General features: G+C 37.5%; 2 protein-coding genes across 9 annotated transcripts in view; both read left to right on the forward strand.

Annotated features, from left to right (window-relative positions):
• Positions 1 to 9,289, forward strand: part of LOC107553284 (kinase D-interacting substrate of 220 kDa-like) — a 10,203-nt gene extending 914 nt beyond the window's left edge. For 3 of the 4 annotated variants that reach the window (XM_016235475.1, XM_016235473.1, XM_016235474.1), the window contains exons 2-7: positions 5,756 to 5,854; positions 6,024 to 6,122; positions 6,990 to 7,167; positions 7,245 to 7,409; positions 7,502 to 7,695; positions 8,728 to 9,289. In XM_016235475.1, coding sequence (XP_016090961.1) covers positions 5,774 to 5,854; positions 6,024 to 6,122; positions 6,990 to 7,167; positions 7,245 to 7,409; positions 7,502 to 7,671 — 693 coding nt within the window. In that variant the 5' untranslated portion in view covers positions 5,756 to 5,773 and the 3' untranslated portion in view covers positions 7,672 to 7,695; positions 8,728 to 9,289. The remainder of the gene's footprint in view (positions 1 to 5,755; positions 5,855 to 6,023; positions 6,123 to 6,989; positions 7,168 to 7,244; positions 7,410 to 7,501; positions 7,696 to 8,727) is intronic. The other variant, XR_001604947.1, reaches the window with a different exon arrangement.
• A 2,270-nt stretch (positions 9,290 to 11,559) lies between these two features.
• Positions 11,560 to 15,055, forward strand: part of LOC107553283 (kinase D-interacting substrate of 220 kDa-like) — a 35,545-nt gene continuing 32,049 nt past the window's right edge. For all 5 annotated transcript variants that reach the window (XM_016235468.1, XM_016235469.1, XM_016235470.1 and 2 more), the window contains exons 1-2: positions 11,560 to 12,176; positions 12,960 to 13,039. The gene's annotated coding sequence lies outside the window, so the exon portion shown is untranslated. The remainder of the gene's footprint in view (positions 12,177 to 12,959; positions 13,040 to 15,055) is intronic.

The raw sequence follows: 15,055 nt of genomic DNA on the forward strand, positions 1-15,055 counted from the left end.
CAGTGGGGGGGGGGGGGGGGGGGGGGGGGGGGGGGGTCTGCAGCCCCTGTATAGGGTAGGACAACTATTGTTTGATCTTTTTGATTTGATTTTTTCCCCCCTAATATTAGTTAAATTTCTGACCATTTAGATTTTAAAATAGTAATCATATTGCAAAGTAAACCTTATAAAGATACTATACTTAAGTTATTTTAGGTCAGTCAGTTTCATTTAGGCTATGAAGGAATGAATGAATATTTATATAGCGCTTTATTGTGTGTTATATAGCGCTTTATTGTGTGTTACTGTACACCCAAAGCGCTTTACAATCATGTGGGGGGGGACTGTCTCTCCTCAACCACCACCAGTGTGGTGGTTGAGGCAGCCACAGCACAACGGCACCAGTGCGCTCACCACAGACCAGCTACAGGTGGAGAGGAGAGAGAGTCATAGAGCCAATCAAGTGGATGGGGATTATTAGGAGGCCATGATTAACAAAGGCCAGGGGGGCAATTTGGCCAGGATACCGGGGTTACACCCCTACTCTTTAGGAGAAGTGCCATGGGATTTTTAATGACCACAGAGAGTTAGTACCTCGATTTAACACAGGGCTGTACAAACTCGGTTTCCCTGAGGCATTTCTGTTCAGTCTGTTACCTAGCTAGTAATGACTTCACTTAATTATCAGTAAGACACTTAATATGCTGACACTGCCACTTGCACACAGCAATTTCTGTAATATTTAATTTATTTACTTTTTTAACTCTATTGCTGCTATGTAAATATTTCAAAATGTTACTGCTTTTGGTGCATTTTGGATCAGATAAAAGCAGGCTTGGTGAACAGAAGAAAATTCTTTAAGAAACATTAAAAATCTTGCAGTTCAAAAACCTTTGGCTGCTAGTGTAGGCTGCAAACTGCTTGTCTGCCAGCAGGAGGCGCTGTGAGAGCGGTGGAACTAACGGTTTCTCCAGTAATGGCTGTAAACAAAGCAGCTCCGCTCATGAACGCTACTTTATCAGATAAAAATGCCATCTAAACTATTCTGAAGACAGTCGGTTCCCTTCAGAGATAGATTCACATAAAACACCCGCGACGCGTTTTGATTTTGAAACGTGCAGTGCTCATGTTTATTCAACGAAGTCAAACGCCACAAATAAATCAATGTATGGGAAACACTGGTAATGTATATCGAAATATCGGAAATGTGTTTAAAAATCATATCACCGTTATTGAAAAAAATTATATCGCGATAAATATTGATATTGAATTATTGTCCAGCCCTATTTGAATATATATAATATTATAATTGGTTTACAAAACATTTAAACAAAAAAATCTGTGATGTTCATATTGCTAAATAATCATATTTCAAAGTAAACATTTTAAAGTTAATATACTTATGTTATTTAAAGGCACAATATGTACGTTTTCGCCACTAGAGGGCGCGTATTCAAAACAAACAAAGAAACAAAGGCGTAGTTTGATGACGGCGTGACTGAGTGTGGAATCATGGGAGTTGTCGTCTTCATCCCCACAGCCGATGCAATCCAACAGGACTCGGGCAGAAATCATGTTCATGGATGAGCTAATGATTTATTAACGTAGTAGAATGAAGCAGGGTGAGGCTGAAAGCTGTTGAAGCGAAACGAGGCCGCTGAACGAGCGTGACACACGGCTTGAAAGCAGTGGAGCTTTTATTATGCCACAGTCGACCGCTTCCGCTCCTTCCGGTCGTGAGTATGTGGGGTAAAGCAGCGCTGTTTTATCATACTAGATACATTTGCAAGTTCTGTTATAGTGCTACTCTGTGCGGTCGTCACCTGTCTATTAAAACCCAGAACATATTAAATCGTCTTTAGTGTTTCCATGTTTTCTACAAAACAAAATGTGCATGACGGCATTGGCAGGCGACACAATGACACTATGGACACAGTCCGTGCCACTAGTTAAAATGGCTTATTTCTCTGGATTTAAACATTCTTCGAAACATTTGGGATAATGTAAGTACACAAGTCAGCAAAATATATAACTAACTGTTGTAGTAGTTTTTGGATATTTTAATAAAAAAATCTTACATATTGTGCCTTTAAGGCCAGTCAATTTTACTCATAAAAATGTGGTACTTAATTTCAAACAAACAGTCATTCCGTGCACACACACTCTCTCTCCTAAGGGGTTGTTGGCTTTAAAAAGGTTGAAAATCATATCTATTATAAGAACTCCATTTATATATTACTATATTTAGGGATTGGTGTAGTGCTGTTTTCTTCACTCTGATGTGAAATCCATTTGTGCTTCCAGCCCAGTGAATTTTCACTATAATTTATACAGAACTTTTATTTATTTGTTTGTTTGTGTAGTTAGTTAGTTATACGTAAAATGCTTAGCAAATTCTTGTATGCTAATACCCACCCTTGATAGAAGAAGGCATGGCTCATTAATATTAATCACTTACGGGCTGGACCCTTCAGCAGGCTTCAGTACGAACGTCAGATTTCATTAATTTTCATGAGTGAAGCTCTGCCGTACTAGGGTTCACAGTATGTGTGTGCATTGGGTGTCACTCCAAAAAGAGGCGGGGCCTCACACTTCGTCCTGTTAGTTATACGTAAAATGCTTAGCAAATTCTTGTATGCTAATACCCACCCTTGATCGAAGAAGGCATGGCTCATTAATATTAATCACTTACGGGCTGGACCCTTCAGCAGGCTTCAGTACGAACGTCAGATTTCATTAATTTTCATGAGTGAAGCTCTGCCGTACTAGGATTCACAGTATGTGTGTGCATTGGGTGTCACTCCAAAAAGAGGCGGGGCCTCACACTTCGTCCTACATTATTCATAAGCGCCTGGAGTGACAGGCAGAGCCCTGGCCGGCTTTTTAATACTCAGTCTAAGTGACAGCGTGAGTGGAGTATCAACAGCACAAAGATAGACAGACTTTTGAAACCCAACTCACAGGGATCTCTGGCTGGCATATTCTAATGAGTGTGAAGAAGGATGTTATTGTAAATGGATTTTATGGATTGTATTTGGATTATCTGTTATGAATGGGTTATCTTCTCTGGTTTTTGTGTGTTGTGTATTGTGGCTGGGAGAGGGGATGAACCTTGCTCGGTCAATATTTGGCTGAGGGTCTTTCTGTGATTGGCTCTCTCCATTGTGTGATCTTTCTGGAGGGCTGCTGGGATGCTTTCAAGGGTGTGTCAGCAGTTCAGAGATGAACAAAGACTGATTGAAGCAGATATCTTGCATTACTGGATCTGTCACCTTTATCTCTGCTTTAAGATATTTAGGTTTGTGGATAGGACTTGTATCTGCTGTAACTGAGTGGATTTTGGGCACTGAGGCCCTGCTGGTTGTTTTAACCTGTTATGATGCTTGGCATGTTTTCAGCTGGAAGCAGCTTTTGGTGCTCAGGTTTCATCTTCCTAGGGTTGTACCGGGCTGCTGAGTTGGCAAAATGTCTCTGGAAAAAAGTATTTGCATTCTGCCTTATTTACTTTGTCTGAAAGCTTCATTATAGTGTTTTCTGTGCATATTATAGTACAGCTTAACATTTAAATCTATCTAAATAACTGGCTTGAAAAGTATACGGACACAAATGCTTAAAATATATGAATGTCTTTGCTTTATATAGCAACATATCAAACCTAGTATAATTTACTTTAAAGACAGATGACACAAGCATGCTTTTTTAAAGCAAAACAGTTCACAAAAATCTATATTTTTGCTAGGGTTTCAGTTATAAAGCAAGACATTAACTGTTTGAAATGAAGACAAAAATTGTCAAACATCAGTGGATCATGTTCTTAGTTTACAGAACTGAACTACACACCAGTGTGAACTTGAGTGTAACTGACTTTATACATCCACTAAAATGCTTTTACACCAGCTGAATGTAAATATTGTAAAAATGGCTCAGAAATGTCAAATCAGTTGTTAGAAAATGTCTTGCATCATTTAGTGTTTGTGTAGCTGTGTAACAGTTTATGCACTATAATGTGATTTAATTAACTTCTGATAAAGGGTCTGGCAAATGTAAAAGTCTTTTTTTTGCCAATGCCACATGGTTTTATATTTTGTTTTTAATGCAGTGACATTCTTACAGTTTTAAGTGTGACCTCCTTCGTCATGACTAGAGCTGATCCGTGCTGGTCGCTGAGGAAATACTTCAACTTTGCGCTGTCGATCTCCGGATCGGCTTTCACCGTGGACGAAGCGGAGTCCAACCCGGGGTCGTCACATGTGGTTGCCGCAGGCATCACAATATGGTAAGGGACATAACATTTCCGTCACACGCTTGAGGCATTCGGCCAATCACAATGCACTGGATAGCTGGCCAATCAGAGCACACCTCGCTTTTTCAGACCGATGAGCTTTGTAAAAATCGACGCTTTCAGAAAGGTGGGGCATAGAGGAGAAACAATAATGTACAGTATGTGGAAAATAATGTGTTTTTTGAACCTTAAACCGCATAGACACATTTCATTACACCAAATACACAAAATAATGTTCTTTTTAGCAGCATCATATGACCCCTTTAACTTCACATCATGAGGCTTTATCCTAATCGATATTTATAATGTAGTCGCCTACTGTCTGTTCAGTTAACATATGGTTCATCATTAACTCAAATGGTGTTTTTAACAAAAATGGTTTGTGCAATCCAACAAGGCTTGTTACTGTCTGTCTTGTTACTCTTCAGCTCTTCAGCTATCATGTTAAGATTTGTTTGTTAAGATGTAGCACTTTGTGTATCTAAAGTTGTTTCACCATGGCACTGAACTCACACGTGTCAGAGAGTAGAAAGCATTGGAGGCATTACTGTACTCTATAATTCATGCATGCTGTGTCCAAAACCACTCACTTATTTGCTCATTCGTCACACATTATGTAGTAAATTAATGAAATTAATTAAATTCAATATGAATGAATGAAAAGGAGTGAATTCAAACATAAATAGACACTATATTGGGCTTTGTGTGCCTGAATGATTTTGGGGGGGAAATATAATAGTGATTTTTTTTTTCTGAAAAAAACAAACAAACAATGGCAATTGTGATTTAAAATGTATTATATATGTATATAAAATGTATTATAATGCATATAAAATAAAATGTACAAAAGTGATTTTATATACATAATATTAAATGCAAGTAAATTGTCTGCTATAATGTTTCAGATAACTTTTGTGAGAATAAAATGTCAAAATATGGATGAAATCATCATCGTTATTCAGCATATACAGATATATTTGTAAAAATGAAACAACATACTTATTCTGAACTGTGCTTATTAAAATATATAAAAGAAAAAGAGATCATACCTAATTTTAGTATATTTTAAATGATTAAAAACGTCTTGCTAACAAATGGGTAAAACCTAGTGGTTTAAGGATCATGGCAAAGATTGGTAAAGCAATATTTAAAATGACAATTAATTAGTATTTTGGGGCTCCACTGTGATCCTTATTTAAAGTCTTTTTTAATAGAGTTAAAAACTATTAAATAGAGATTTTATGTCATCTATCATAGGCTCATTTAAATATTGAAAATGGAATGTCTGTAAGTGTTTGTGTTGCTCATAAATGCCATCTGGGTAGCAGCTAAAGCTTATAATAACAAATAAGGAAGATGAGAGACAGCCGGTAGTTTGAGTTACTCACTGACTCAGGGAAAATGTGTTTATTCACATTGTCCTATGACCGTGAGATTACGCTTAAGGACCATCACATGATGGGAATATAATGACCTCAGTATGTTTGTGTGCAGGGGGGCTGGAGTGCGCTCATGTGGGCCGCTTACAAGGGTCGTGTGGAGGTGGCGCGTCTACTGCTGGAGAAGGGAGCAAATCCGAACATCACCAGACAGGTCTGCAGAGCTTTTTCCTATTCTATGTACAAGCGTTTATTATACATTAAGAACACTCAGAGATGGTCAGAGATGAGTTGTGGGTGAAATTGTGGCCCTGTATGAGATTTCATCTCAAGGTTTAAGTGTTTTTCAGTGGTGTGTAATTGATTTGTGTCTGTCCCAGTAGTACAGTGTTTACCCCATCATATGGGCAGCAGGAAGAGGCCATGCGGAGATCGTTCAGCTGCTGCTTCAGCATGGAGCCAAAGTCAACTGCTCTGACAAGGTGCCTTATCATTCCCATCTCAAGGAACGCTGAGCTTTCACTAGATTCGTAAACACTGATGGTGAACTAAAAAGCCCGAGTCAACAGTTTCCACATGACACCAATAAATAATATACACTACTGTTCAAAAGTTTGGGGTCAGCAAGATTTTTTTTTTCTCAGTAAGGACACATCATATTAAAATGATAAAAAAAGTGCCTCCCAAGATTTCTATTTCAAATGAATCCTGTGCTTTTGGACTTTCTATTCATCAAACATCCTGTAGAAAAAGAGTTTCCACAAAAACATTGAGCAGTACATTATTTTCAACACTGATAATTAGAAGAAATGTTTCTTGAGCAGCAAATCAACATATCAGAGAATGATTTCTGAAGGATCATGTGACACAGAAGACTGAGTAATGGCTGCTGAAAATTCAGCTTTTCCATCACAAGAACAAATGACGTTTTATATTAAAATAGATAAGTTATTTTAAATTGTAATACTATTTCACAATATTTCTTTTTTAAATGTATTTTTGATCAAATAAATGCAGCCTTGTGAACATTTATTTAAGAGACTTCTTTCAAAAACATAAAAAAATCTTACTGACCACAAACTTTTGAACAGTAGGGTAAATAATTGGAAAAAGACAGATATGAATTGCAAATCTTACCAAAATCACTGTAACACATGGCCTATAGAGGTTTATTATTTTGTTTTGTTTAAATTTTTTTATGACATAAACACGTAGATTGCTTTTATAGGTTGTTATAATTTGAATAATTAATTGTTATTATGCCAAGCAGTATAGTTAATTTGCTTATCCTCTGGCTGTGGTTATGGTTACTAAGCAAGGTCAAACATTGAGCAAGCTTATCTTCTCAGAAAGGTGACACAGCTCTGCATATTGCCATTCGTGGGAGAAGCCTCAAACTCGCTGAGCTGCTCTTGAGGAACCCTAAAGATGGCCATCTGCTCTACCGGCCCAGCAAAGAGGGAGAGACACCCTACAACATTGACTGCACTCACCAGAAGAGCACCCTCACCCAGATATTTGGAGCCAGTGAGTATTTCTTCAAACAGACCTTGTTTGCGCAGTAACATGTCTGTCTCCAACACTTCTGATGTATTCCTCCCCAGAGCACCTGTCTCCCTCTGAGTGTGACAGTGACATGCTGGGTTATGACCTGTACTGCAGCGCTCTGGCGGACATCCTGAGTGAGCCCACTATGCAGCCGCCCATCTGTGTGGGGCTTTACGCCCAGTGGGGCAGCGGCAAGTCCTTCCTGCTTAAGAAACTGGAGGGTATGAGCCAGAAATGACTACTCAAAATCTGATTGAATCTTATTGGATCTTTCCCATATGAACAAGATCTGATTGCGTTGCCACTGTTTCAGATGAGATGAAGACGTTAGCTGGGCAGCAGGTGGAGCCATTGTTCCAGTTCTCGTGGATGGTGGTGGTTTTGACTCTGCTGCTGTGTGGATCTGTGGCTCTGGTCCTTGGCTTAGCTGTTGACACAAAGCTGGCCATCGCTGTGACCCTCAGCCTGCTCACCCTACTGTAGATCTTCTTTGGTGACAAATCAAATGTACTGTCATGCCTCTGATTACAGGCCAAGTGTTAAAAAAGGAGTATAGTTCCCTTGGAACCATAGCGCAACTTATAACAGAGAAGAACAATGGCAACTTCAGACTTTATAGTCAGCCACAATAATACAGTAAATAAAAAAGAGCAGAAAAAGAGCAAATCACAAAGCGATAAATACAAAGTAATAAATCAGAATTACAGTAAGCAATACATGAAGAGTACTGTATGCAAACAATAATAACAATATTAATAATTAATTATATTGTTTATTGTTATAGATATTGTTTTTTCATATTTATAAATGATATATATACATTACTATGGATTATTTTATTTTTATTAAATAGTTAAAATAAATATAATAATAATAATAATAATAATAATTGTTGTTGTTCTTACAAAAACAAATGAAATTGGTAATAACATTAATAATAAATAATGATAGTATTGAAATACTACTACTACTACTACTACTACTACTACTACTAATAATTATTATTATTACAAACAAATGTCAAATAATGAATACATGAAATATGTTATATGAGTGTCTAGTCAGTACTATAAATACATTTAACTAATGTATTTAACTTATATCGCCCTGTCAACAAACCCTAATTATCAAAATAATATATTTTTTTAATAATAAATAATATACCTAATTATATAAAATAATATAATATTTAGTTACATTTATGGTGATTTATATATGCTTTATACCCTTGTTTATCATTATTCATCTAATTACTATTTACACTACAAATTTAAGATCCAGATTAGTACTCAACCAGTGCAGCCTTTTTGTTGATGCTCCATAATATGTGAGTTCATCCTTGGTTACCAAGAGGCACTGGACTGTACATATACAGTAAATGTGTCCACCAGAGTGCAGCATTGTACTTCAGAATCTCATTGTGAGTGGAATTGACTGTTCTACGTTTATCTTGTTTTCTTACAAACTCCTGGTTCAGTTCATATCAGAAAGTGGCCTTGTGTCATTTCAGTCTCCTGTGCTTTTGTATGGTGTGTGCAGTGTTGGTGTACTTTGGTGGGAGAAAAGCAGGGGAGAGTTGGAGTTGGGCCTGGGTCCTCAGCACCAGACTGGCCCGCCACATCGGTTACTTGGAGCTTCTACTCAAACTCATGTTCGTCAATCCCCCCGAGCTTCCAGAGCAGACCACCAAAGCCCTGCCTGTCAGATAGAGCTCTCAGAATACTGCAGCCGTGACCAAACACATCCAACTGCTTTACACTGGTGTTTATTCTTTTGCAAAGCTGAAAAATTAAGATAAAGATGTAAACTGTATACAGATGTAATTTACATCGCCTAATGGCAGGATAAATTTATGTTGTAAATATTCTCTTGACGACGTTAGATTACCTGCACATTCTGTTGAAACACACACATGTGTGATGCTCATTTTCAGTCAGTCTTTTTTTGTTCTCCATCTGTCCAGGTTTCTGTTCACAGACTATAACCGTCTGTCGAGTGTGGGAGGGGAGACGTCCATGGCTGAAATGATAGCCACGCTGTCCGATGCCTGTGAGAGAGAGTTCGACTTCTTGGCCACCAGACTTTTTATGGTCTTCAAGAATGATGAAACTCGAGGTGTGTTTGTAGAATATGCAATATGAACCTTCATAATAGAAAAAAAACAAACAAACATATTCAGTGCTTTGAATTGTTTTTATTATTATATGTTTGATTAATTCGTAGCTTTCTTAATTGTTTTATACAACAATAAAAAAACACAAAGCTGTCTGTTACAGTGATTTCTATCATGGTAGAGGTTAGGCATAATGTAAAGCAGAGTTTATCTGCAACCAGTGTTATTATAGTATTATTTATACACTTTCATAGTATTAAATATTTTGAATTGACTTTTATTTCTATATTTTCATATATGTAATTTTTATTACTTTTTGTTTTGAATATTTCTATTTTCAGTTTATTTTCATTTCCTTTTGAGTTAAGTTTTAGCTACTTTGGTTTTAGTAGTTTGATTTTCAGCTTATTTTATTTTAGTTAGTTCCCAAAGCAACATTTGTAATTTTCTATGTTTTAGTTTGTTTTTTTAATCTTTTTTATATATCATAACCCCCTTAACTGTAGTAAAATAACCTTTTAAATACATTTATTTTTCATAAATATTTATCAAATTTTTTTTGTTTGTGAACATAATGCTTCTGGCTGGAAACTATCATAGCCTCACCCATAGTGAAATCCCATTTGGTCTACATAGCTCTATATATTAAACATAAAATGGTCAGTAAATATTGTATTACTACAAAATGGCCTTTATTTAACATTTAACAATAGTATTATTTATTAATAATGTCATTACAGGTGTGTATATATCAGGTGTTTTATTATGGCTTCAAATGTGGCTCATCCAGTCACATTTTAGACTGTTTTGTTAGTAGTTAACTTCAACCTGTGTTTTTTGTGACATCTCTGTTGAAACACACACATGTGTGATGCTCATTTTCAGTCAGTCTTTTTTTGTTCTCCATCTGTCCAGGTTTCTGTTCACAGACTATAACCGTCTGTCGAGTGTGGGAGGGGAGACGTCCATGGCTGAAATGATAGCCACGCTGTCCGATGCCTGTGAGAGAGAGTTCGACTTCTTGGCCACCAGACTTTTTATGGTCTTCAAGAATGATGAAACTCAAGGTGTGTTTGTAGAATATGCAATATGAACCTTCATAATAGAAAAAAAACAAACAAACATATTCAGTGCTTTGAATTGTTTTTATTATTATATGTTTGATTAATTCGTAGCTTTCTTAATTGTTTTATACAACAATAAAAAAACACAAAGCTCTCTGTTACAGTGATTTCTATCATGGTAGAGGTTAGGCATAATGTAAAGCAGAGTTTATCTGCAACCAGTGTTATTATAGTATTATTTATATACTTTCATAGTATTAAATATTTTGAATTGACTTTTATTTCTATATTTTCATATATTTGTCATTTTTATTAGTTTTTGTTTTGAATATTTCTATTTTCAGTTTATTTTCATTTCCTTTTGAGTTAAGTTTTAGCTACTTTGGTTTTAGTAGTTTGATTTTCAACTTATTTTATTTTAGTTAGTTCCCAAAGCAACATTTGTAATTTTAGTTTGTTTTTTAAAATCTTTTTTATATATCATATCATTTTATATATCATAACCATAAATGTTTGTGAACATAATGCTTCTGGCTGGAAACTATCATAGCCTCACCCATAGTGAAATCCCATTTGGTCAAAAACTGTGCTCTACATGCTCTTGACTAAATGGCCAAACAAGGTGCCTCATGTCCAACAAGCCCGTTCACCTCTTAAACATCTCATGGATGTGCAGCAGTGCTCCGAGTTCAGGCTTGTTTAGTTCCAGAAGTTCAGATTCCTCTCTCCCAGCTGGACTAATGGAATTTCCTTCAGCTAAATGTCATTATTTGGGTATAATCCTCTTGTGTTGGCAGCCTGTTCACCGCTAATGAAATCTGCCATTTACCAGAGAGCCTGCAAAACCCCTCAAAAATTCCTTTGTGGCACAATTAGCCATGTCTAATTGTTTTAAATTCTGATCTTTTTGTCTCTGATTTTGACAGGAATTACCAAATTGGATTTTTCCTTCTAGTTTAATATTGTTCCAATTGCTAAGGCTGATGTTCCATAAGAAAAATGACGGATATGAATGTAGATGGCATATTTTGTGCCACAATTTAGTTGGCGTGGAGAACCGCAACGTCAGCAGATATTTTACAATGATTGCTGAATTATGTGTGCCATTCTAAACTTTTAAACGGTCTACAAATCAGTATCATTTGACACTTCTACATGTTACAGTGTTCTTCATTAGTCTGGAAAGTCCCATCACGTTCAAATGAGTACATGTTTGGGTGTGTGCAAATGTATACAGAGTGGCTTAAATAACTTAATTCATTCTGAAGTGATCTGAGAGGGAAAAATAGGCTACTACTTTAATATATCACATATAGATTAAGGTGTCAATCTGTGTGTTTGATCACTGTTCTGGTTTTAGCCCATATCAGAGAAATTGATTTAACGTATCATAACCAAAAAGCACAACCTTTCTAAACAGACCTACCATAAATACCTTACTATATTCTTATGATATCTAATGCAGTAACTGATATTAACCGATGTGCTCCTTGTGCTCTAACCGCTAGGCCACAACTTAGACCAGATTTTGTACTATTAATAAAGAGGAAACATTCTTCTCTTCTGTTTGCAGGTTCGGGTGCTTTTCTCTAAAGGTCCCTTCATCTCAATCTTTGCCAGCGACCCTCATATCATCATCAAGGCCATAAACCAGAACCTCGACAGTGTGCTACGTGACTCCAACATCAACGGCCACGACTACATGCGAAACATCATCTACCTGCTCGTGTTCCTCAACAGCCGTGGCCTCAGCTCTACCAAGAGACTTTGTATTTCCACACCAGCCAATGTGGATCAGCTGAACTCTGATGGTCGGTATAGAGATGGTTTCAAAGGCAGAATTCCAATATGCACACTTTTACAAAATACTTAAAAATTACATACACATACTGCTGTAGTGAAGGGAAAGCTGGTATGAAAAGTGGGACTCAGCATAAAGATTAAAGGGATAGTTCACCCAAAGATTAAAATTCTGTTTTCATTCACTCTCCTAATGTCATTCTAAGCCTGTATGACTTGCTTTTTCTGTGATGCATAGATATATTGTTTCAACTGTTTTTGTCCGACAGTGAAAGTCCCTATTGACGTTTTTCAGAATATATTATTTTTTGTTACCCAGAAGAAAGCTGTATATGTTTGTAATGACATGCGAGAAATTTGTTATTTTTTTGGGTGCAGTCCCTTTAAATAAATTTTTTGTATTGCTCAGTGTTTTTGGTGTGTTGATTTTTATTTTATTTTGTATTTTGCATTTCATTTATTTTATTTTTTTATTAAGCCCAACAAATACAAACCCCAAAACTGATAATTCACCATCATGTTGTTCACCAACCTGTATGACTGACTTACTTTCTTTTGTGGAACAAAAAAGAAGATATTCTATAACATCTGTACATCTTAATGTTCTTTAATGCATTTTTATGTATAACAAGATGTTTGTGGTCTGTTAATCTCATTTCATTGATTTATGTGGCAGATATTTCTTGTGATTTGTCATCTGCATCATCTGTGGTGTAGTGCATTTAATATAGACTAACAGCACAGCTTTTCCGCTCCGATACCTCCTCTGAACGTCTGACTCTCTCCATCTGTAGTGTGGCAAGAGGACATGAACAGGAAGTTGTCTCAGAACAGTTTCGGCGAGCAGGGCAGTAAAACAGCACTGAACCGCTGGGTAAGACTTAGCCCCCAACACTCCTACCACTTCCCATCAACACATTTGAGATGGCCAGCTCATTGAAGGCCATATGGCTGCTATTACCTCATTAGTAACTCATTAATAACTCTTTTATAAAGGCTTTAACTATGCTTATTCTCTCTAACAAGCTCTTTAACGCCTGTATGAGTCATGTATTCACAGTTAGAAAGGACAGTTAGAACCATGTCTTGTGTGTTTGTTTGTGTGTGTGTCTTTTTTTGGAGGGGGGGGGGTATTGTCAGAGACCCTGGATGTCGCCGAGGAGTGTCTGTAATTGATTTAATGTCTGTTTACGCTTCCCGCTGAGATGCCATTGCCTAATGACAGGGTGCAGCAGCAGTGGGTCTTGGTGACAAAGCACTGGCACGGCGGCACGGAGACAGGAGGCTAAGTGGCTCCTCTGCTTGCCCTGGAAGGGCTGTTTGTTTGCTTGGCTGATTTATCTGCCTCCTTTATTTGTCCCCTCTTTATTTCAGGGGCACGTTCATCTTTTTTGCCTCTGCTGTTTCTTGGCTGAGTATCCAGCTCGCCATACCCCTGATCTGCACGTTTTGTTGTGGAAAGTTGTTTAGTGGGATTCATGAGCTGCTCGTGGAAGTCTCTAGTCATTAAAGAAGAAAAATAATAGTAGCACTCTTAAAGTGTCATGTCCTTTTCCTGGTTAATGTGATATTATATCCCATTAAGCTGTGAGGTCAAACTGAGGTTCTGCAGAGGTCTTGCTTGATGCGCATGAGGATCTACGATAAAGCGGAGCTGTTAGGTTCATCCTTGCTAATGACTAATTTCATCACGCATATTTTTCCTTAACACTCCCCTCCATCATCCTGGATCAAAAAGGGGCCACCTTATTGATGGCCATGTGTTCCAAGTAGCAGTCAAGTCACAAGTTCCGCATTAAAAACTTCAAAGTGGGCTTAAAGCTCTGACCCTCCAGAGCTCGTGATCGGCTCTGCGTTGTGCTTGTATTGGACCGGCTGATGCTTTAAAAGACTAGCAAACATATCAGTCAGCCGGACCTCTGGATGAGAGGACAAACGGTCATGCACAACGAATTGTCCAGACACAACACTGAATCAGCAGCTCCCAATACAAGCCATTGCAGTTGCCATTTCACCGGATCAGGATGTATTTGTTCATTCTTAAAGGAACACTCCACTATTTTTGAAAATAGGCTCATTTTCCAACTCCCCTAGAGTTAAACAGTTGAGTTTTACTGTTTTCGAATCCATTCAGCCGATCTCCGGGTCTGGCGGAGCACTTTTAGCTGTAGCTTAGCATAGATCATTGAATCTGATTAGACCGTTAACATCTCGCTCAAAAATGACCAAAGAGTTTCGATGTTTTTCTTATTTAAAACTTGACTCTTCTGTAGTTACATCATGTACTTAGACCGACGGAAAATGAAAAGTTGCAATTTTCTAGGCCGATATGGCTAGGAACTATACTCTCTCATTTCGGCGTAATAATCAAGGAACTTTGCTGCCATACTATGGGTGCAGCAGGTGCAATGATATTATGCAGTGCCTGAAAATAGGCTAACTTCCGTCAACATAACCAACGTGACCACCTGCTTGCACAGGGAGTGTGCTGGGGATTATTTTCAGGCACTGCATAATATCATTGCACCTGCTGCACCCATAGTATGGCAGCAAAGTTCCTTGATTATTACGCCGAAATGAGAGAGTATAGTTCCTAGCCATATCGGCCTAGAAAATTGCAACTTTTCATTTTCCGTCGGTCTAAGTACATGATGTAACTACAGAAGAGTCAAGTTTTAAATAAGAAAAACATCGAAACTCTTTGGTCATTTTTGAGCGAGATGTTAACGGTCTAATCAGATTCAATGATCTATGCTAAGCTACAGCTAAAAGTGCTCCGCCGGACCCGGAGATCGGCTGAATGGATTCGAAAACGGTAAAACTCAACTGTTTAACTCTAGGGGAGTTGGAAAATGAGCCTATTTTCAAAAATAGTGGAGTGTTCCTTTAA

This window comes from Sinocyclocheilus grahami, unplaced genomic scaffold, assembly GCF_001515645.1.
Source record: "Sinocyclocheilus grahami isolate Dianchi unplaced genomic scaffold, SAMN03320097.WGS_v1.1 scaffold468.1, whole genome shotgun sequence".
Classification (NCBI taxonomy): Eukaryota; Metazoa; Chordata; class Actinopteri; order Cypriniformes; family Cyprinidae; genus Sinocyclocheilus; species Sinocyclocheilus grahami.